The 24,213-nt window shown below is 36.8% G+C and overlaps 2 protein-coding genes across 2 annotated transcripts; one reads left to right on the top strand and one right to left on the bottom strand.

Annotated features, from left to right (window-relative positions):
- The first annotated feature begins 822 nt into the window (after positions 1–822).
- Positions 823–2,739, top strand: LOC132634305 (uncharacterized). The gene has a single exon (XM_060350575.1). The coding sequence runs from the start codon at positions 926–928 to the stop codon at positions 2,603–2,605; it is 1,680 nt and encodes a 559-aa protein (XP_060206558.1). The 5' UTR covers positions 823–925; the 3' UTR covers positions 2,606–2,739.
- A 1,183-nt stretch (positions 2,740–3,922) lies between these two features.
- On the bottom strand, positions 3,923–4,483 carry LOC132631482 (secreted RxLR effector protein 161-like). Its single transcript, XM_060347059.1, has one exon. The coding sequence runs from the start codon at positions 4,481–4,483 to the stop codon at positions 3,923–3,925; it is 561 nt and encodes a 186-aa protein (XP_060203042.1).
- Between the last annotated feature and the right edge of the window lie 19,730 nt (positions 4,484–24,213).

The following is a 24,213-nucleotide window of genomic DNA, read 5'->3' on the forward strand; positions in this document are numbered from 1 at the left end:
ACAATCCAGATCTATGTTTATACCCACTTATACAATATTATATAAATGTGTATAAGTGCATATTTTCGTGTATGATATTGTATAATATCTTTTAATGTATATACCTATACACTATACACTTTTATACACTTATTTACAGAATGCACCTGTCTTTTGTATATAAGTGTATAACATTGTTTAAAAGTGTTTTTAGGCTATATTTTTTTGCAATGTAAGTCACTGACTGTACATTTCTAAAATTTCCCCTTAAAATAAGTCTCTTAAGTATCATTTGAGAAGTTCCGATCCTTTTAGTTTGTCGAATTGAACATTTTTAATCTATGTTTGAACCTTACCAATAAGTCTCTTTAAGTATCATTTGAGAAGTTTCGGTCCTTTTAGTTTGTCGAATTGAACATTTTTAATCTATGTTTGAACCTTACCAAATTCGGATTGTTAAATTTATGAAGACAACAAAACATAATGGGAACTCACATTTGGAATTATAACTTTTACAGTTGATGTTATTATTGGTCTATTTTTAATGTTTAATGTAAATTTTTGAGGTACAATTTCTATAATTTTTGTCTATTTTTTGTGTTCGCTGCAGCTTTCGTGTCTGCTGCAGCTTTTTATGTTGTGGTTAATCGGATTTTGACAGAATTTTCTTATGTTTCTGGTTAATTTTTTTTTTCTTTTCACAATAGCAATTATATTTAACAATTAGAGTTTATTAAATAAAAGACATACAAAAAGTGTTCAATTTTGACAAACTTAGAGATAATACTTAACAAATAAATACTTAAGAAGACTGTTTTTACGTACTGCCAAGAATCAAGAAAATGGACAATCTTTTTCATTTTCTCTCACTCTGAATCTACTTTCACAGATAGACTACAGAATCACTCATTCCATATTCATTCATACATAAATTTCGCCCTAAACAATGGCGAAAGAATGCAAATATTTTCCAGAAGAATGTTGGGAACAAATATTCAATCGTATTCATCGCCAATCTGACTTGGAATCAGTTTCTTTAGTATGCAAACAGTTTCTTGCTCTCACCAATCGCATGCGCCTCCGTTTGTCTTTAATACACAATAATGATACCCTATCTAAAATCATTCTCCGATTTCCGAATCTTAATTCCATTGATCTTAGTGACTTCCTTGGTGATGATGATCTTGTTCTCTTTGAGCTTGCCAATTGTGTCTCCTATATACCCAATCTACGACAACTTGACTTCTCTGGACAGATTAGATTACCCATTGAGGGGTTGAAGGAATTGGGGCGTGAATTTAAGGGTTTGAGGGTCCTGAAGTGTGGAAAACTTGCCATTATAAATGACTCTTATTTGAATACTATAGCAGAATCGTTTCCGTTTTTGGAAGAACTTGATATTAGCTATCCAAGGTTGGGCGGTCCCTTTTCCGTGACTGATTCTGGGATTGAGGCTTCATCCGGTAATTTGAGGAATTTACGTAAGATCAATATTTCTGGGAATTATGGTATTACTGATAGGTCCCTTGTTGCTCTTTCTATTAATTGTTTGAATTTACAAGCCATTGAGGTGAAGGGAACTTCGGTAACTTTGGAAGGGATCCTTTCTATACAGCGTGCTTGTGCTTCTTTGAGTTGGATTTCAGTGTCCAAGATTCACAATGGTTTAGGTTTGGCTACTTCCAGCCGATCTTTACAAACACTTGAAGTTTCTGACTCGATTGTTACGGATGAATTCCTCTTCTTGATGGCCAGGGCTTCTCTCCCGTTATCTAGGCTTTCACTTAGTAAGTGTACAAATTTCACATTATCTGGTATCTCTTCACTTCTGTGTGCATATCAGTCACTTAAGTGTTTGTCCCTAGTCGATGTAAGTTTCTTGACTGATGAATCTATGAATGATTTATCCCAATATCTACAAAGTCTTGTTACCGTTGATCTCAGGGGTTGTGTGAAATTGACCATTTCTACGTTCTTCACGCTTGCTAGAAATTGCCCTTCACTGGAAGATGTTAACATGGAGAATACTGGTTTTGGGGTGAAAGATTATGTTCATAATGGTGTGAAGAACCCAAGAATCAGGTCTGTTTATTTGGCAAATAACTCGCACCTGAAAGATGACTCTCTCACAAAAGTTGCTTTATTGTGCCCCAACATGGAGAGTCTTGATGTGTGCTTGTGTAAAAGTCTTACAGAGGCAGGTATTGCTTCTGCTCTTGAGGTGTGCAATCATATCAGGAACTTGGAGTTTGATAAATGTCCATCTATTAAACGTATCGGAAAAGGCGCTGAACTGCCTAATCTTGAGGTAATCAATGCAGCTGGTTCAGCATTAAGCGATGAAGGCCTGGCCATGATTGGGAGCAGATGCTCTCGCCTATTGAAGTTAAACTTGGAGAACTGTAAAGGAGTAACAGCAGAGGGCATACAGGCAATAGTAAAAAATTGTACATCATTGAGAGAGATAAACTTGAAGAAGTGTCGTCAAGTCAGTGCCAGTTCTCTAAATAGTTTAGTGTCTTCGTCTTCATCATTGAGGAGAGTTTTCCCACCCAGTTCTGATGGTTCTCATGATAGCTTGAGGGGATTTTCCTTGCACAATGGATGTCTAGTTTCATCAAGCTAATTTTGTTGGGGCAGCAGATACTTTGAATGTTGTTCCTTTGATTTCAACCATTTTCCATCTTCTCCTTTCTTTTTTGTCTGTCGTGTAATATAACAATTCCAGATTTATTTTTGTTACATTGGATCAAGATTGAAATGCCAATACGATTACATAGAATATGCAGTATGCCAGTGTCCATACACATTTTTTACAGTATCATAATGCGATCAAAACCCGCCTGCTCTCCACTTGGGTGCGTATGTGAGCAGCTGTTTAGCTGTTGGAAAACAGAATATAGAGATAAAATCGCTAGCATTTTATTTTGTTTTTCAAGTTCCACCAAGCTTCAGACCAAACTTGGAGTGACTGGATATTACAAGCCTACTAGATGGAACACAGAGTAAAAATAATGAATTCCCTAGCTTGAATACTATAATAAATTGCAGAAATTTGAGCGACATTGCGATTGGGGAGCTGCTATACATATTGTATCCAAGACCCTCTCTTGACATATGTTAAGAATTAAACGAGCGATGTAGCGGAACCACTTAGGATGCACCAACACAAGAACAATAATGCAAGAAAGCAATAAACGTAACGAATGCAAGATTTACGTGGAAACCTAATATGGGAAAAACCATCGGGCGCGAAGCGCAGAGAAATCAACTATAAGGTGAGGAGTACAAAACGATCTCAATAGGGTGTCGAAGCACAACGAGATCAAAGGAAACGAAAGATTACAATCTCTCAATGAAAACTCTCTCTAATCTAAGTGTGGAATATAGTCTTGTGTGTAGTCTTGATAGTTGTTCTTTTTTTCTTAATGTCCTAGCCGAAGATCTCCTTTAAATAGGGGTTGAAGACGTTCAAAATCCCAGTTGGAATGGGACAAGCCAGTCGAATCCCAGTTGGAATGGGACAATTTCTATAAACCCTTTTGGGACATATTCTAACAATCTCCACCTTGGACCAAATACATCACATCAACACTCATCACCCCATAAAGCCCCGAAGGGCAATTTAAGCATGAAGAACACCAACTAAGTCTAAGCAATGCTTAAACCTAGTAATGGCAAGCGGTTTGGTTAACATATCTGCGGGATTCTCTGACGTGTGAACTTTCTTTACCACAATCTCCCCTGCAACAATAGTATCTCTGATAAAGTGGTATTTAACGTTAATATACTTGGTCTTCGAGCGATGAGAATCGGCCTTGGTAAGATGAATAGCACTCTGGCTATCAGAAAATACAACGGTAGTACCCTATTGAACACCAAGATCAATAAGAAGACCTCGCAATCATGTAGCTTTTTTAACACCTTCAGTTGCAGCGATATACTAAGCTTCAGTAGTAGAAAGGGCTGCAATAGACCGTAATTGTGCTTTCCAAGAGATAGCACCAGAGCACAGTGAAAAAATGTAACCAGAAATAGATCTCCTACGATCGAGATCACCACCATAATTAGAATCAAGGAACCTAACAACATCATAAGACGATGCCTTGGCTCTATCAAATACCAAACCAATATCAATAGACCCTTTCACACAACGAAGAATCCACTTCACGGCATTCCAATGATCTTTTCTAGGATTATGCATGTATCGGCTCACCATGCTTACCGCAAAAGCTAAATCAGGTCTAGTGCAAACCATAACATACCAGCACTGCATACGGGATAATAGACATCCTCTCAATGTCCTCTTCGGACTTAGGACAAGAGTCAGCAGACAGTTTAAAATGAGCAACAAACGGAGTAGAAACAGGTTTACAATCAAACATTTAAACCTATCGAGGACTTTCTCAAAATACTTCCTCTGAGACAGGTAAAGCTTCCCAATTTTTTGATCCGTATGAATCTCCATAACTAGAATCTTCTTAGCTGCACCAAGGTCTTTCATCTCAAACTCAGAATTAAGTCGAGATTTTTTAACTTAGTGATCAAAGACTTGTCTTTAGAAGCAATCAACATATCATCAACATATAACAACAAGTAAACGAAGGAAATACCAGAAAACTATCGAAAATACACACAATTATCATACTTACTGTTGACACCCAATTTTGTCCCTCCTTTATTTAATTTTATTCACTCGGGCGTCTAAATTTTTATTGACGAGTTAAACACTTTATTTTTACTATTTTATTTTTTATTGCTACTACTATTAATATCACTACCTTCTTTTTTCAACATTACAAGTATTACTTTATCACAAATTTTAAATGGTTCGTCATCGTTTCATTTTTGGGTTTGGATTCGTTAAATTAATTATAAGACAACACTTTGTTAAAACCTTATCTTTTTACATATTAATTAATTAATTGTCTTTACATAGTATATATTGTACTAGTTGTAAATTAGAAGCCCCAAAGAAGAACCCATATTTTCGGACCAATATTTGAGCCCAAAACAATCTAGTTCACTATCTGACCCGGCCCAGACACCCTTATGATGGGTTCAACGATCCTAGCTTCATTTTGATCTGTTAACGTTTTATTTGTCTTTTTGAGCAATACCTGCTTCCTCTCTTTCTGTCTGCGTGTTTCTTTTTTTTTTTAATCACACCCTCCTTTTCTTACACGCTTTAATCATGAAAATCACGTCAAGAAAAAGTTACATTTTTTTTCCCATAGTCAAAGTACTCAATGGACTTTTGGTCCCTATGTCTCTTTGAATAATGATGTGTGCCAAATTCTAAATTCTGTGAGATTTCGAGAAATATTTAATTCTCTTTATTTCAAACAGATAAAGGTCTCATAGTTTCTAGTTTCATTATATGCCCTTTTTTATTTGCGGTTCGTTTTTAAAAGCACTAGTTTTTAACTTAATTTGATATGTGTTAGACATATAATTTTCACCTCATAAATTGCGTCTTTTAATTTTTTTTTTTCTTTTCGAATCCAAGACGGAGTAGGGATGCTCCTAACAAATTAAAAATTAAAGTCATGAGAAAATTGCAAAAAATGATGTTTAATTATTATTTTTTCATAAAAAATTAACAATTACAAGAAACAACGAGTTATTTACTTTTACAAACGTGATTTGAAAAAAAAGGAAGATATGTGTCCTGCCACGTCTAACTCGGAAAAATTATTAATTAAAATGACGTGTGAATTACGGTTCATTTTGAACGCAATTTTTTATATTTTTATATTGCTTAGAAGTATATCAATATTGGACTTATTTTGAAGCTCATATTTTAAAACGACGCGTTATAATTTCTATTTTGTCAAAATATTATTTTACAAGGGGCAAATTCCTGATAATGTTATCCACCCAAAAAAAAAAAAGGAAAGTAAAGAGAGAAATAAGAAGAATGGTGCGGTGAACTTGGAATAAGAGGGAATGAAAAAAAAAGTCAAATGATTAAACATCTTTGCACTTCTCTTTCTGGTTCCTTCTCCCTCATCCTCTTTCCCCTCTTTCTTTCTCCCCTTCACCCGCCGCCTCCCCTCTCTCTCTCTACTCTCACGCTCTCTTCCTCCCCTCTCTCTTTCTTCAACCCCGCTCCTCTCCACTTCCCCTTGTCCCCCACGCTCTCTGCCATCTCCATATTCCCTCTGTCCCCCGCTCCTTCGTCTCTCTCCCACGCTCCTCTCTTTATTTTAATACAAACAAGACCCTATAAATGGGATCCGAAGTTGAATCGATTGGGGGGATTTTTTGGGAGGACTGAACGTTTTCGAAGAAAAGGAATCCCTACTCTTTTTTTTTTTTAAATATCTGGCTTGATTCATCAAAGAAGGGATACTTTACTACCCTCAACATTTCTACTTTACCTACTCTAAATCTGGGATTTTTGTTTAAATTCCATTCTGTTTTTGGGTTCGTTCGAGTTCGAGAGTAGATTCGAGGCTTCGACATCCCAGTTCATTGCGCGCAAAACAGGTAAACTTCGATATATTTGTCACTCGTAATCTTTAATTTCTGCTTGTTTAAGATTTTAGCTTATTCTGCTATATGCTTAGTGGTTATGAAGTTTCTTTGTCGTCGCGTTATTGGTTTGATGTTTGGGGCTGTTAGGATAGGATATTAATCGTTAATCGAATTTGAAAGATGTCTATCGTAGCTCGGATGCTTAAGAATCTATCTAACATCTGGTCCACTTAAATGCTTATATGGTTCATCATTTGTTGGTTCTGTTAGTAGACATAGTCGAATTAATGTTCAAGCATGAGTTTAGTATCTGGAGGTCAGATCAAAATGGCATAAAAAAAAATGTCAGTGTAGTCGTTTGGGGTATGGCTTATACTACTTGGTTGAGTATAGCTTAATAGTTTTGTGTTGAATCAATATGCCTTTATCATAATTTCCTGATCAGCATCCTCTTTATTTATCTCAACTCACTTAATCTTAGTATGAATATAAGGGCCTGTCTAGCCTTGCAAATGTCAATGTGTTTGTTAGTGTTGGTCTGTATAGCTACGTAATGTCCCCTTGTATTCCTGAATCTATCACTGACTTGTTCAAGCCATTCGGATTGGTCTGTGTGTTGTCATGTTCTTGTAGGATTTGATAATGACTCTGCTCTAAGATTTTGTTTATTTTGAATTGAAATACTTGTGTCTTAGTCTGAGTATATGGTTACTGGACTTATGAAATTGAAAATGATAGGAAATCTGTGTTAGTTCATCACATAGGAACTATGTCCACTTTGCACTTCATGTTAATGGAACCATGACCACTTTGCACTCCATATTAACGTTTGAAAATGTTAATAAGGCCAGAATATTCATTTGTCTAAAACAAAGTCTAAAAGAGGTTATAATGTTGAGAAAATCCTTGAACAACTTGTACTTTTCTTTGAAAATCATTTAGGGCCAGAATGATATGCTAGCTGTAAACTAGCTTAAATTATGATGCATGTCTAGAAGATAATAATAAGAAACCGGTTGGAAAACAATAGAGATTTTGAGGAAATGATCAGTTTTATATGACTTTAGAGTTAAAGGGACCAAGTAGCTCATTTAGGTAAAGAATAAGATGTTGGTTGATCTTGCGAGTGAAAAGAAATTACCGGTGAAGTGATTCTGTGTTGTTTTTTTTTGTTACTACTATAAATGGAACTTGTGTTGCTATTTCTTGTGCTACTTCTGAACATAAACTAAGGCAATAGAAGGAAATAGGATGGTGATGACCCCTTAGTTTTTTCCTCATTCCTAATCTTTTGTTATCATATTTTGGACTGAAACTGCTGTTGCATTTTGTTATATTTACTGTTGCATGTTCAAGCTGTGTAGTTGCTATCTTTAAGGGTTCGAATGGAAATTCAGATTTGATATAAGTTCTTGAATGGTTGTTATACGTTTTGAGCCAACTGCTGCCATATGGAGGCTTAAAGGCAATCATGGCTACGACTTGGCTGATGCTGCTTTGCCTATGATTCTCCCTTTTACGAATCAACAGCCCCTTAAAAAGGATACGGGCAGAACATATTTCAGTTTCTGGTTTTTGTTTTCTTTTTGCGTTCTGACCCTGCATACACAAACCACTGGCCTGCTTTAAATTTTACATCATATATGGCTTGCCTCTTTCTATATTCTGTTATTGGGCTGGGATTTATTCCGTTAGTCATTTAAAATTATCTAGGCTGCCATTATTTATGTGATGCTTTCTTTTATCTAAGTGTTGGTTGTTGCTTTTCTTCTTATATATATATTTGAAGTATAGGTGTCATAAATTCTCACCACACTAATCCTTTTCTTTCGTTTTTTTTTTTGCATGATTATCGAGCGCGAGTCCCTTGGACTCGTCTTCTCCCGCATTTGGTGTTGGGCTAAAAAGCCCCAACGTGAACTACTCTCTATCAGTCCCAGCAGCAGCATAATTCCAGCAGTCACAAAATGGGCTGAGCTCATTTACATCATACCTATTCCTCTATTTTTTATTTTCTGTGTGCATTTAACATGTATTGTATGACTAATATTTGTGCTTGTTAATTAAGATAAACTTTAGTAACATTAAGGTTTTAGTTTAGTAATGGGTAGTTAATTCCACAAATTACATTCACTTCTATTTTTTAAAACTATTTATAGTATTTATAACATTTATTTGAGTAAGTGATTTTCAAACTAGCATGACTACATCTTTTTGCTAAGGGAATCATAATTTATGTTTATTATCTTAGAAGTTTAAAGCGTCACAAATCTTACACTAACGTTAGCTTATTCTAAGAAATAAAAAGCAAATTAGTTTTAACGGATAACTCTTTTACTTTAGTTCATTTCAAACACTTGAAATACGCATTTGCTGAAACATCAATATAAATCTTGCAATAACTCTACAAATACATTTTAATTTGTTAGTTAGCGTAATTCATATTCGGAATACATATGAAACATCACTCATCCCATTTCTTTCGGTTTATTTATAATTAAACTCTTATTAAATCACTACATTTTCTACAAGTATATTTTTAAACATTATTATTATACTATCGTTTAAAATTTCAACAACATTTATAGGTCGTATTTCAAAATAGCATTAAAAGTACTTTTTTTTTTACAAATTATTATTATTCTTACAAGTTCTATTTTAAATAGCATTCTTACATATTTATCTATAACTTTAGCCATACTTACAAATCTACTTTCTTTTTCTATAATACTATATTTACACCTAGCCTAATTAAATTTTAGTCCGGTCGGTTAACCATTGTTAATGGGTCTTAAAGGATGCCTAATACCTTCCCTTTAGACTAATTGAACCCTTACCTAGAATCTTAAGTTTCGCAGACCTTAAACAAAGTTAACTTTAAACATAACTTTAATAAACTTTAGGTGTCCTAATTCACCATAAATAATTAGGTGGCGACTCCTTAACAACAAACAAAACAGGAATCTCCAATATGTCGTACTTCTAATCCCGGTTAAAAAGGGGTATGACACTTACTACGTGTGTAGTCTTGACCAATCATAAAGGAATCAAACCTTTTGTACCACTGTCTTGGAGCTTGTTTAAGGCCATAAAGAGATCTTTTCAACCGACAAACAATTGCTCCTTGTCAGGAACAACAAAACCCTCGGGTTGCCTCACATACATTTCTTCTTTTGACTCTCCATGAAGAAACGCAGTTTTAACATCAAGTTGCTCCAACTCCAAGTCAAAAAAAGCAATAATAACAAGTAACACTCTAATGGAGGTATGATGAACAACAGGAGAGAAAACTTCATTAAAGTCAATACCTTCCTTTTGGTGGCAACCACGAACCACTAAACGAGCTTTCCATCTCGCTTCTTCAAACCTGAGAATACCATATTTAGTTTGTAGATCCATTTTTGCAGTCAATGTACGCCTTTGGGCAGGTCACATAACTCCTATGTATTATTTTTGTGCAAGCTCGACATCTCTTCTTGCATAGTCACTAACCAATTTGAGGAATTAGGACAATAAATTGCCTTAAAGTAAGTAGAAGGTTCAACTCCTTCGGGAATTTCTTGTGAAACTGCAAGAGCATAAGCAATAAGCCCATTATCATCAATGTCAGCATATCGAGCGGGCTTCTTTATAACTCGTCTCGGTATGCCACGAGTAATAACATGATCATCCTCCACCTGTGGCTCGACGGGACGTGTGCTACTAGTACTTGGCTCATTAGCAGGAGCCTCCTCGCTAACCTGAGGAACTGTAGAAGAAATAGGGCCAACTTCGTGAGCTTCATGGCTCACTTCTACCTCCACCTTCTCACTAGCATCTTTCATATCATCATTACCCGTAAAGGAAACAACAGACTCTTTCCCAGAAGATAACATAACGACCTCATTAAAAGTTACATCTTGACTCTGAATAATTTTCTTGGAGCTAGGACACCATAAACGATATCCTTTAGACTCAGAAGCATAACCAAGAAACATGCACTTAACAACCCTGGGAGCTAGCTTCCCATCATTAACATGAGCAAAAACAGTGCATTCAGAAGCTTTAAGAATAGAGTAGTCAACAGCATTACCAGACCAAACTTTTTTGGGAATTTTAAAGTCAATAGATGAATATGGAGACAAATTGATTAGGTAACAAGCCGTAGAAATGGCTTCGGCCCAGAAATCACGGCGGTGACATAAATCAGCATTTGAGAGCATACAACGGGCTCTCTCAAGTAATGTTCTGTCTATACGTTCTACAACTCCGCTCTGATGAGGCTTATGAACGAGAGTCTTATGTCTACCAATATCATAAATAGCGCAGAACTCTGTCACAACCCGCCTAGTGGGCCATGACGAGCACCCGGAGCTGACTACCGAGCACCATGCATCATACTACTATCGTCTTAACGGGTACCACGCTTCTTTCTTGGCGGCATCGCTGAAATCATAACGCACAATTAGAATAAAGGAAACCTGACATTACGGCTCTATCGCACGATCTATGAAAAGAAAGACGGTCATTATTACTAAATGCCCCGCAGCCTCTTGTTTATAAGTGTGGCGCGCTTCACACCCATAAACAAGACTCTATTGGACACGGCTTGTAGACACACCCTAGGACGAAACTGCTCTGATACCACTTTTGTCCCGACCCGCCTAATGGGCCATGACGGGCACCCGGAGCTGATTACCGAGCACCACGCATCATACTACTATCGTCTTAACCTGTGCACATATATAATATATACATAAGCCCTCGCGGCGGCAGAAGAATAATATACAGAATATACAATGAGTGTCACATAACATCCACTACCCACACATTAGTATCTGCGAGCCTCTAACTGAAACTCTGAAGTCATGAAGACGGGACAAGACCCCACCATATCCAAATATGAACACAAAAGGATACATCAAAAACTTCACCTCCGGAGTATGGAAGTGCTCCTGTGCAAGCTGGTCTGGCTCCTAGGAAGCTGAGTCGTCTCCCTGTCTACCTGTGGGCATGAACACAGCGTCCAAGAAGGAAAGGTACGTCAGTACGAACAATGTACCGAGTATGTAAGGCATGCATCATAAAATAACAAGGGAACAGGAAGATAAAATAAAGATGAGAAGATAACCGGTGACTGCTTGCCTCTTAAGGCGGAGTCATGCATGCATGCTCGTAAAAATATCACCATATCATATATTGCTGCGGAACGTGCAGCCCGATCCATGTATCATCATGTATCAATATATTGCCGAGGAACGAACGGCCCGATCCATTACCTATATATCCCGCGCCTGGGTATCCCGCGTCCGGGATGATATCATAAGATACCAGCTGATTAGGTGGCTATGCGTCTATAGCGCCTCACCTTTTCCCCATATCCCCTATATACATATACATATCATATATACATATAATATACGTAGCATGCATGAGAGCCCAAACAAAAGTGCACTTTATCGGAGTGACGTAAGGTCGTGAACCTCCGATTACATTATGGCGTCATCCTCACTGTTACGTCTCACCTTGAAGGAACTAGTATTTTGAGGTGAGGCAACAAGGAAAAATAGTATCGATGAAACCATAAGCATAGAAATATCTGCATCACAAAGTCATCTTTATCGTTATGGAACGTATCTCGTAAGAAGTCCTCAAAGTTCTTCAAACTTCATCTTTAGGGATGTAAGAAGGTCATGGAAGTATAGGGAAGAAATTATGAAACACGAGTCATGCCTTTGAAGGAAAGGGGATAGCCTTACATACCTTTGTATCTTCTTAACGATGTCAACTACCTTCCGGCTTACAATTCTACATACAAAAGGGTTCGCACGAAGGTTAGATTTTTGAAGGTATACTTAGGCTTGAACTAAAGCGAATAAGGCTAACGAAAATCGGGCAGCATTTCATTTGTTTCAACAACCTTCCCTCAAATAATAAAACAGCTCCCAAACATCATAGCAACGCCCATAATATCATAACACATAAATTCCCTTGGCTAGATGTTATTCAATTTCCAAATTCATCCCCAAGATCCTCCACAATCACAACTATAATACAACATCGTGCTCATCATTCACATAATACTTCCTCAACATCATTAACATGAAATAATCGTAAAACTCACCTTTGGTTATGTAGAGATGATCTTTGGATGAGAATACTCCACTTGAGAAGAACTCCACTTCAATACCAAAGAGGTTCTCATCTTCTATCAACCCTTAGGAAGGATTCACACCCTTGATTCTACCAATTTTTGATGTTTGATCCTTGATTTCTCTCTTGACTATGTGTTAGTGTAATATGGAGAAAGTTCTAGAGGTTTAAAGGTTGTTGGATAGATGAGAAATGAGGAAACAAAAGAGGAATCATACATATATAAAAATAAAATTCGGACCCGACCCGAAATATACGGTCCACTATACGGACCGTATAATTTATACGGTCCGTATATTGGACCGTATATTTATTTTAGAAACTTACCCCTTCCTGGAGGGATTCTACGGGCAGACATACGGCCGTACAAATTATACGGTCCGTATGTATGGCCGTATAATCCATACTTTTCCGGATTCGCTCTCATCGCTTCGTTTGACCTCGAATCCTTATGGAACCTTCTTGGTACTTGTATAATGCATCCTTAATGATCTAACGGACGTTATAACTCGTCCTAAAGACCTTACTAAATATTCGTCAGTCTATTCGCGACGCAACAACATGAAATTGCCGAGGTGTAACAAACTCATTACTGCAGAACTCCAAACCATTATCAGTCCTGAGCTTCTTAATTTTTCAGCCAGTTTGGTTCTCAACAAGGGCTTTGAATTTGTTGAAATAAGGTAACGCTTCATTTTTCTGTCTTAGGAAATAAACCTAGACCGTACGAGAAAAATCATCAATAAAAGTCAACATGTAGCGTTTTCCTCTAAGGGAAGGAACTTTGGAGGAACCCAATAAATCCGAATGAATATAATCAAGAATTCCCTGTGTACGGTGTTTTGCTATGGAGAAAATAACTCTCTTCTGTTTCCAAAAATGCAATGATCACAAAAGTCAAGTTTACCCATATCAGTTTTACCAAGAAGACTTCTTTTGCTCAGAATGGTCATACATTTCTCACTCATATGGCTCAGACGCATATGCCATAAGCGGGTGAGATCATCGTCAGATAATGAAGTAGAAAACGCTACAAACACCGTCACAATTGAACCCTGCAGGTAATCGAGAGTCCCACGTCTTGTTCCTTTCATCAAGACCAGAGCACCTTTTGAACCCTTGAGAACTCCACCTTCAACTAAATATTTACATCCAAGAGATTCAAGAGTACTCATAGAAATAAGGTTTCATTTCAAATGAGGAACATGACGAACGTTGGTTAAGGTCCTGATAACACCATCATGGGTCCTAATTTTTACAGTACCAATCCCTAACGTTGCTTGGGGCATCATGCACCATTGGGACAACACCACAAGCTTTCTCATATGTTAAAAACCAGTCCTTATGAGGACACACGTGATATGTACATCCAAAATAAAAAAACCCATTCAGAAGAATTTTTCTTATCAATAGAGACAGCCAGCAAAACATCACCTTCAGAATCACTTTCAAGAACTCCTGCTTCAGCGGTTTCTGCAGCATTTTGTATTTTCTTCTCTCTCTAGTTTATTCTTCAATTTATGACAATCACCAACTACGTGGTTTGTTTTCTTGTGGTATTTGCAGAATTTATCATTGTTGAATTTACAGCATTTAGACTTGGATCGGGATAAGTTATCCCTGCCATATGGTGGAATAATAGTATTGTTGACACCCAATTTTGTCCCGCCTCTCTTCCAAAATACCTATTTTACGCTTCTAATATTTTTTAGAAAAAGTTAAAAAATATATATATTTATTTTTTACTAAATCATTAGCCTCTTATCAATACCGACACTTCATTATTCTATTACAGTTACTATCATCATCATCATTATTATTATTATTATTATTATTATTATTATTATTATTATTATTATTATTATTATTATTATTATTATTATTATTATTATTTATTACTATTATTATAATTCATATCATTTCGGTATTTTACCAGCTTACGCACAACGCATCGTATTTATCTTTGCATAATTAAATAATGGTATTTATTTTTACTGTGGATTTTCAAAAAATATTATTGCACGGCTATTGTAACACCATATAATTTTATTACCCGAGTTTCTAATAATTACACATTTTGGTATTAGGTGTTATTCTGTCACTCTCAGTACATCGTTAATCAAAATGGATCTCTTATTCAAATTTAAAAGCCAAACTATTTCTTGCACTCGGTCCGTATTTTGACTTACCGGACCTTAAATCAAAGTCCGATTAACTCCTAATACTTCTTGGACTAGACCATATTCTTTATCTCAATTTTTAGATCAGTCCATGTTTTAATTCACTAGTCCATCCTTTTAATACCCAGTCTAAAATTTGACCCGGTCCACAAATGGACCGGGTCCGATCCGTTTTTCATCCAAATAAGGGAAACCCTTTTTAGGGTTTCCCCTTCGTTTCCTCCCTTTTCCTCCGCCGCTTTCTCCCCTCGCCCCTTTCCCGCTCCCTCTCCGCCTTCGCCTCTCTCCCTCTCTTTCCTTCCTTTCCTCCTTCTTCTCCGCTCCCACTACGCCCTGTTCCCCGCCTCCCCACTCACCTCTGTCCCCCCCCGCTCCTCTCTCTCTCTTCGTCGAACAAAAACCTTAATTTTCCCTATATATAATCGCGGTCCAAATCAAGAAGGAGGGATTTTTGGGAGATTCAAAATCCCCAAAAAGAACAGGCTCTAAAAAAATCGCCAGAATCCCCCTTTACAAGAACAGATGTAAAACCCCGAAATTCTCTAAGAAATAACAAGTTTTTTTTTAGTAGCAAAATCACCTAAGAAATATTAGTTCGTTGGTTTTATTTCTGAACGTCAAGTCGAAATCCGGTCATTTTGTCTTCGTTTGCATTGGTCGTGTTTTGAATCTGAACCTTGCAAATTCCAATTTAGCGAGTTTCGAGGCATATCGGAGATTCGAACCTCCATTTCGCTGCACCTGCGAAAGGTCAGTAAACCCCTTTCATTTATTCTACATTTTTTATCATTCGATTTCTTTCGTCATTAGTAGTTTGGTTTTTCTTTGTTAGATTAATATGTTTTATGGTTAAGTATGGTTTAAGTTTTTTTTTTAGTTAAATTGTTATGTGACGTGGGTTAGATGTTATCAGTTTTAAATTTTATTAAGTATAAGTTTGGTCTTGAATCACTTGAATCTGCATGTTAGTTAAGTTAAGAGTTAGAGTCAATTTGTGTATGGCTTTGTTGGAATTGTGTGAACTCACATAAAGTATAGAAGTGTATGCTGTTTCTGCTCCTGCATTCATCACCCTGTCCATTAGGAATTTGTTTACTTGTGTAAATGACTGGTTTGATTATATTGTGTTAGCTTGAGATCTGGTTTGATCAGGATTGTCGAAAATACTTATGTAGCCTGTTTTGATGATTTACCTGTTTCCTAAATAGTTGTTTGGTATTTGGTAGCATAAAGTCATAGTTAAGCATGTATATGTCTGGTTGCAGGTCAATATAGAATGATTATACCATATGATGTTAATTCTTAAGGAGTTTAAATTTGTTGTATATTAAACCTTGATAATAAGTTATGTGCAAGTTTGGTATGAGGCTGCTTTAATCTAAAACTAATTTATATTTGTTCTTCCAAAATAAGAACTCCAACTTGTTCCTTTTTTTTTCTTTGAATTTCGAATGCTGTTTTCTGGAAGAAAGTTTAGAAACCTTGAATCATTTTCAGCATTTCTCTTGAGAGGTTGAAAGAGAAAATCTTAAACTGGTAATGTCAAGTTTTGATATGCCATCTCTGTTTTTTCCATATTAGCTTACAGATGATATTACCATAAAAAAATGACCTGTTTATTCTTTCCAAATGTCTGCTCATGTTACTACCTTGTTCTAGGCTATTTTGGAGCTGGCAGCACTCCTATTGTGTTTTATTTGGTGTCTGACATTCATTAAATAGCTTGACATGATCATGTTGAAGATTTAAACTGGAATTTTAACTAGCTATATAGGTATTTGAACTCTAACTTTGCCTAGTTTGGAACTTGCTGTTAAAAACCTTGTGTCTATGTAAGCATATTCTAAGTATAAAGGTTTGGACTTCTGTTGGTTCATTTGTTAAGCGTGATCCAAATGGAATTAGACATTAATCTCATCTAGTCTTTAGGTTCTCTATGTGTTAAAAAATAGATTTGAAATAACTAGTTATGCCTTTCTCCTCTCTTGTTTGTATTAATCTGTGTTTGTAACTCCTATGCTCATCTACTTTGAAATGGCAGCTTCGATGATATACATATATTTGGTTCTAACTTGTTAAGTATATCCAGTCTTGCATTATGATAAGAATAATAATCTGTGGTAAGGATGATTGAAATTTGGTTTGTTGTTATCTTAAAAAGGGTAAAATCTGGTTTGGTTTGCTTAACCTCTTGAAATAGATATTGTGATCATAAGCATGAGTCTTAAAGATTCATTGTTGTATTCATGGAAACACCTTCAAAGGCCCCAGGGATTGTCTTCTTTTACTCACTGTCATTTCGATGCAGTTTGTTTAATTGCTAGTTTCATGGATGCCATATACAGGCTAAGTAATCCTCATGCTCTTTGGATTCTGATCTTCTTTCGCTGATTTTATTTTGCCCAGCAATGTTTAGAGCACTTCTGCCCCTCTATCTTAATTTAGATCTATCGGGTGAAACATAACTATCTCTCAGCTCTGTGTATTATTTTACCAAGCATAGATTAACTAAATCTGATCTGAATTAGGAACCTAGGCCATCCGTAACTGTTGTCTCTATATTTATGGTATAAAACGCTTGTGGTCTATTTGTTTGCCCCTGAAGCAATGAACTGAAATACTGATTTAGGTATTTTCATAGGCTATATGCGACTGGCAGTTATTTAGATATATCGAAGTTACTTGTATTGATTAAGGCTGCTCGAAATGTCAATTTACTGGTTCCATCACATATGAACTTAACATATTCATCTTTGCTTAATTTTGTGCGATTGGCTATTTAAAAAAAAAAGATTGAGAATCCTGTGTTGCGGGTCTGCTATCGCATGCTCCTGTGCGTTATTATATAGTTCTTGAGTCTTTCGTAATCTGCGGACCCTTTTTATTGCAATGGCTGTACAAATTTTATGAAGTACAGTATTGCTGCCTACAACTGTTGTCGCTTAAGTATGTTTGTGGTCAATGTCGTGCACTGCCTTTGCTGGACAGAGGCTATTTTGTTGTAATATGTTGTGTATTCTTTCTCACTGTCTTTTCTATGTTCATTTTCTGTGCCTTAGTATATGACGCAACTAGTCCTTCGAATGTGTTGTCATTGCTATGTAGATCTGTTCGCTGTGTGGTGTTATTGATTTCCTTTGTGATATCCATTGCCATTACTATGCAAATTGCATGCCTTAATATGTTCTAAACACTTTAATGTTGTTGAGACAGTAGAATTCTATACCTATATATACTCAAAGTATATTCATGAATACATCCTTGTGAATGTATATACATAAGAAATATTTAAATATACAAAATGATATGCATAATCTGTTGATTTGTTTTGAGATTAATGTTTATATGTTTATCCTCATTTCGCTGATCATATGCTAATCCTTTTCTTTTCATTTTTTTACGCATGACCATCGCATACGAGTCCGAGGGACTCGTTCTTCCTCCATATCCGGTGTTGGGCTAAAAGCCCAACGAAATCTTTTCCGCATCCAGCCAACTCGCAAAAAAAAAAAAAAATAGAAAACAAAATTCTGGGCCAAAGCCCACTACACAGGAACAGTAGCAGCAGCAGTCCAGTCCACAGCAATAAAAAAGACTGCTGGGCCGAAGCCCAACAGCAGAGAGATCCAACAGCCCGTTTAGGACTGGGTCCATTTAATTTGCACTTTCTTATTTCATTATCATTGATTTGTATTATGTGACTAACTTTATATTTTTTTTTATTTTCTTAATTTAGGTGAACCTTAGCAAATTTAGTGGATTAGTCTTAGTTATGGGTAGTTAACTTAAAAGAAAACTAACAATTGATTTCATAAATTATTCTCTCCTTTCCATGCTTTATTTTATTTGAAATAATCAATTTGCAAAATGACATGACTATATATTTTAAATAAAAGGAATCGCATTCTATCATAAAACGTTTCAAAACGCCACTAGTACGCAATTATAAGTATAATCTATAGATAACCCTCCAAGTTCGAATCGATCATGCATTTAATTAAACATAGTCAATAAAAGATAATTAAAAGAAAACTCACTTCTTTCTGCTCTCCATTTAAAGAATAGTCTAGATTTTTCTACATAGTCATATTTATATCACACTATTTTATTCAAAGTTCAAATTTGCGAAATCTTCTATTAAAACTATTACTCATATGCAAGTTATTTTTTACAAGTTTTATTTCAAAATAGTATTAGCATTTAAAATCATATCAACATACCTTTAAGTGTTACTTAGCATTTCAAACCCTTTTTGCTAAACGGCATTTGAAATTTCCTTTTCTATATAAATTATCATATTTTCTATTCGTCTTATTCTAGCTAATATTTCTCATTTAAAACCTTAGTAATATCTATAAGCATTATTTTAAATAGCATTACTATATTTTTATCCTTTTAAAACCTTAGTAATAATTTACAAAAATTATTTTCTCAAATATTATATCCGCATTTAATTTAATTAATTAACCTAAGTTGGTCGGATAACCGTAAGTTAACGGATTCTAAAGGATGCCTAACCCCTTCCCTTTAGGATAATATAGAGCCCTTACCTAGAATCACATTGGTTAAGCAGACTATTAATTGAGGTTCAGTTTTAACTTTGCCTTAGTTAATATTTAGGTGTCCTAATTCACCATTAAATTAATTAGGTGGCGACTCCTCCTTAAAATAAAATAAACGGGAATCACCAATACGTCATACTCCTAAACCTAATTTTGACTCCGGGTTAAAATGGGGTGTGACAGCTTGGCGACTCCGCTGGGGACTTTAGGCTCTAACCATAACAACATAGGTTAATAAATAATCTGTGGGACATTTTGTTTGTTTTGCTTTATTTTTCCTATATTGTTGCTTTATATGCTTTTAAATGTTTGTATTCCATTCCTCATGTGCATTTTTTCTACGACCACCAACATATCCAGCTCCACCATCACAACCTCATCATCTAAACAATGCATCCGCACCTCACCCAAATAAACCGTTTCGCAATTTCACACATTGGGAGAACCACTGAGCGTTGTTTTCGAAAGACTGCAGGCTTCAGGCTTAGTATATCCTGTGGAAGGTAGAATTCCAGATCCATTACCCAGAAGCTTTGATCCCACTAAAACATGTGCATATCATTCGGGGGTAAAAGGCCATTCCACTGATCGTTGTTACGCATTGAAGCATAAGGTTGAGGATCTTATTGAAGCAAAACAGATCACGGTCAAACCACCAACACCAAATGTGGTTAACAATCCACTCCCGACCCATGATAGGGCCACGATAAATATGATTGGAATAGATGAAAATGATGACAATCCAGCCAAATTCATGATCTTGTAGCCGTCGCTTCTCCGGCTGTAGTGATAAGAGGTTGTGTACCGGTTGAGATATTAGGAGCTTCGTCAACACCTGTGGAAGTAGTTCGAGCACCAAATCAGCTACCAGTGCTCGATACAAAAGCCGTACCATGGAATTATCAACAAACTGTGATGGAGTGTCGAAGAAAGGACACGATCACTGACAAGGTTAAGACATCAGGAATGACAAGGTCTGGAAGATGCTATTCTCCAGAAGAGCTAGTTAGATTGGGGCAAGTTAAGGAAACCAACGTACCTCCGAAAAGGGTCGTGACTGAATTCGAAGCAGAAGAATTTTTTAGGAAGATCAAGGCTAGTGAGTACTCAGTTGTGGATCAGTTGAAAAAGACCAATGCTCAAATTTCTATTCTCTCTTTGCTTTTGAGTTCGGATATGCACATAAATGCACTACTGAGAATTTTGAATGAAGCATATGTTCCAAGCGAAACAACTAGTGAGGCGTTAGCTGGGATGATTGAGCGCGTGCTTGACAGTCATCGAATCAGCTCCGATAATGAAGAACTGCCGCCAGAAGGATGCATGCATAACAAAGCACTTTATATAACTGTCAAGTGTCGTAACATGTTTGTGGCTAAGGTATTAATTGATGGGGGTTCTGGACTCAACATCTGTCCATTAACAAGTCTGAAGAAGATCGGATATAATGTTAGTGAGCTCAAGACCAGTGATGTGAATATTCGAGCATTTGATGGGGTTCAAAGGCGCCCTATTGGGGAAATAGAGTTGAAAGTGTTGATTGGCCCTGTTGAATTCATTATGGATTTTCAAGTACTTGATATTTCCACGACATACAACATGCTGTTAGGTAGACCGTGGATCCATCTGGCTGGGGCTGTACCATCTACTTTACACCAAACTGTCAAATTCGAGTGGGATCAGCAACAAATATGTATACATGGAGAAGGGGACACGTCTTTCTATCTAGAGCAATCCACCCCATTCATCGAGGCAGAAGGAGGGTTCGACGGAGCAGCTTACCACGCTTGGGAGGTTGTGAATGTCACTAAAGAGAGTGAAGTGTGTCAAACTCAAGAGTTCAAAAGATCATGCGCCGCAATTATGGTTGCAAAAGAAATGCTAAGAAATGGGTACCAACCTGGATTCGGGTTGGGTAAGACATTAAATGGGCGGATTGAGCCAGTCGTTCTCCCTACGCAACAGTTTACATTCGGTTTGGGATATGAGCCAACTGAGGAAGAAGTGAAGAAAGCACGAAAGAATAAAAGGAAGGAGATTGCATTGCCAAAACCTATTCCTACCATTGATCAAACTTTCTCAAAACCTTCAGATCTGATTGTTGAAGTTGCCTATGATGATATCGTGGAGGGAGTCAAGAACCTGTTCGTGGAAGATGAAGATGATCATGCTGCGATAATCAAAGACTTTGCTAAAATATTGACTTTATAGGCTGCTGAGCCAGGACCTGAGTTACAAAATTGAACTTCTATCTTAGCCCCGGTTCGTCGGGAGTTTCAGTATTTTCAGTTTAAATTTCCTTTTGTAGTAGGCCGGAGGCATCAACTAGAACATTTAGTTCCTTTTGTCATGTTGCCTCTATGTTTTTTTTACGGCCTTTTTAAATTAAGATTCTGTCATTTTGTTTGTAACGAACTACGTTTGGCCTGACTTCCTGTTGGATACGTAGGCAGCCCACATCGGGTTCGGCCACTTTTTCAAAATATTTCAGTGTTTTGTTGTATGGGTGGAACTACGTGTGGCCTGATTTCCTTTTGGATACGTAGGCAACCCACATAGGGCTCGGCCCCCTTTTTTATCAAAAAAAACAAACTCAAAAGTCTTTATTTTTATCACGAACTACGTCTGGCCTGATTCCTTTGGGATACGTAGGCAACCCGAGGCGGGTTCGGCCCTTCTATTTTAAATTTTTTAATATCTTCATTTTTTCCAAACATTTTGGTTCCTATAAAATACATAAGGATTTTTATACAAGATTTTAGTCTTCCCACCGTTTAAATTCATGTGTCTTAGTATCTTGAAACTGGGACAAAATTTTGAGGTCGGTCAAATCACTTTCAAAAACTTTCATTATAAGTTCTTAGTTTTCAATTGTCCAGAATCAAGCATCTCCAGGACTGAAACTGGGACAAATTTTTAGAAGTAGCATAAAAGTGGTCTTAAATGTTTAACCATTTTAAATAAGAGTCCATCCATATTTCTAAAATGCAAATAAATTCCAAAATCAAGTCTTCCTAATCATTTTACAGATTAGAGCCACTAAGTATTTCCTTTCAAGGTCATTCAAATCTCATTGCTTTTTCAAAATACACTTTTTATGACTGAAACTCCCCGGCAAAGCAAAATACATGGTCAGACATCGAAGAACGAGGGACGCGACCGAGACAAAAATCAATTCAAGGGCCAAGTTCCCCGACATGCACAAGTCAATCAATTTTCTTTTAAACTCACAATTTTTCTTTGATGAGACAGGTTCAATTAACATGAATGTGGTGCATGTTTGACTCATCTTAAAATTTAAATTATGGACATGATCAAAGAGTTAGCTTCCTTCAAAATGCAAATATTCTTCAATGTGGATGCAAAGGTAGCTTGTGCTGAACGGTGGACGTCGTTCCACTCGTCGTGAAATTTCGATCACAGCAGTGGACACAAATTCATGTTCTCAACCAAGGACTGTAAGCATAATTCTTTCAAACCCAGCTATTTACATATTCTTATCACTAACAGTTGTTTTAGCTCGTGGCACTTCTCGATGGATAAAGTACACATTATCGTGGATTTAACCTTCTCCAAAGTGGATACTGACCTTGGTCACGGGTTATTGGTTAGAATTCCTTAATTTTGTCATCACTTTATACATATTCAAATCGCTAACAAATTTCTTTTTAGAATGTGGTATTTTAATAAGATAACAAGATCGAAATCTTGCGTCGTATATCAAATTGTGGGGATAATTATAGACTTAACTTCCGTCACAACGGGACATGGACTAGGTTGTGGATATAAATGTGGATACCTTTCTACAATACTATTTTGTTAAGTGGACGTGGATTTACATTTACCTTGTGGATGTGAGCGTGGATGCGGAAGTAGATTTATATTACAAAAGAAAAATACACATATAATTATGGAAAGTGGATGCAGATTTATTTTTCGAAAGTAGAAGTGGATTTATCTTTACACCGTATAATACGGACGTGGAAGTGGATGTGGATTCACATTTTTTATATTGTGGAAGTGGATGGGTATTTTATATTTCATTTCAGGCGCCCACCTCCGAATGCGGGTATTTTATATTTGAGTTCAGGCACCCACCTCCGAATGCGGGTATCTTGTATTTCAGTTCAGGCACCCACCTCCCAATGCGGGTATTTTATATTTCAGTTCAGGCACCCACCTCCGAATGCGGGTATTTTATATTTAAGTTCAGGCACCCACCTCCGAATGCGGGTATCTTATATTTCAGTTCAGGCACCCACCTCCGAATGCGGGTATTTTATATTTCAGTTCAGGCACCCACCTCCGAATGCGGGTATTTTATATTTAAGTTCAGGCACCCACCTCCGAATGCGGGTATCTTATATTTCAGTTCAGGCACCCACCTCCGAATGCGGGTATTTTATATTTCAGTTCAGGCACCCACCTCCGAATGCGGGTATCTTATATTTCATTTCAGGCACCCACCTTCGAATGCGGGTATTTTATATTTCAGTTCAGGCACCCACCTCTGAATGCGGATATTTTATATTCAAGTTCAGGCGCCCACCTCCGAATGCGGGTATTTTATATTTAAGTTCAGGCACCCACCTCCGAATACGGGTATCTTATATTTCAGTTCAGGCACCCACCTTCGAATGCGGGTATTTTATATTTCAGTTCAGACACTCACCTCCGAATGCGGGTATCTTATATTTCATTTCAGGCACCCACCTCCGAATGCGGGTATTTTATATTTCAGTTCAGGCACCCACCTCCGAATGCGGGTATCTTATATTTCATTTCAGGCACCCACCTCCGAATGCGGGTATCTTATATTTCAGTTCAGGCACCCACCTTCGAATGCGGGTATTTTATATTTCAGTTCAGGCACCCACCTC

The sequence above is a fragment of the Lycium barbarum genome, chromosome 3, assembly GCF_019175385.1.
Source record: "Lycium barbarum isolate Lr01 chromosome 3, ASM1917538v2, whole genome shotgun sequence".
NCBI classification, from domain to species: Eukaryota; Viridiplantae; Streptophyta; class Magnoliopsida; order Solanales; family Solanaceae; genus Lycium; species Lycium barbarum.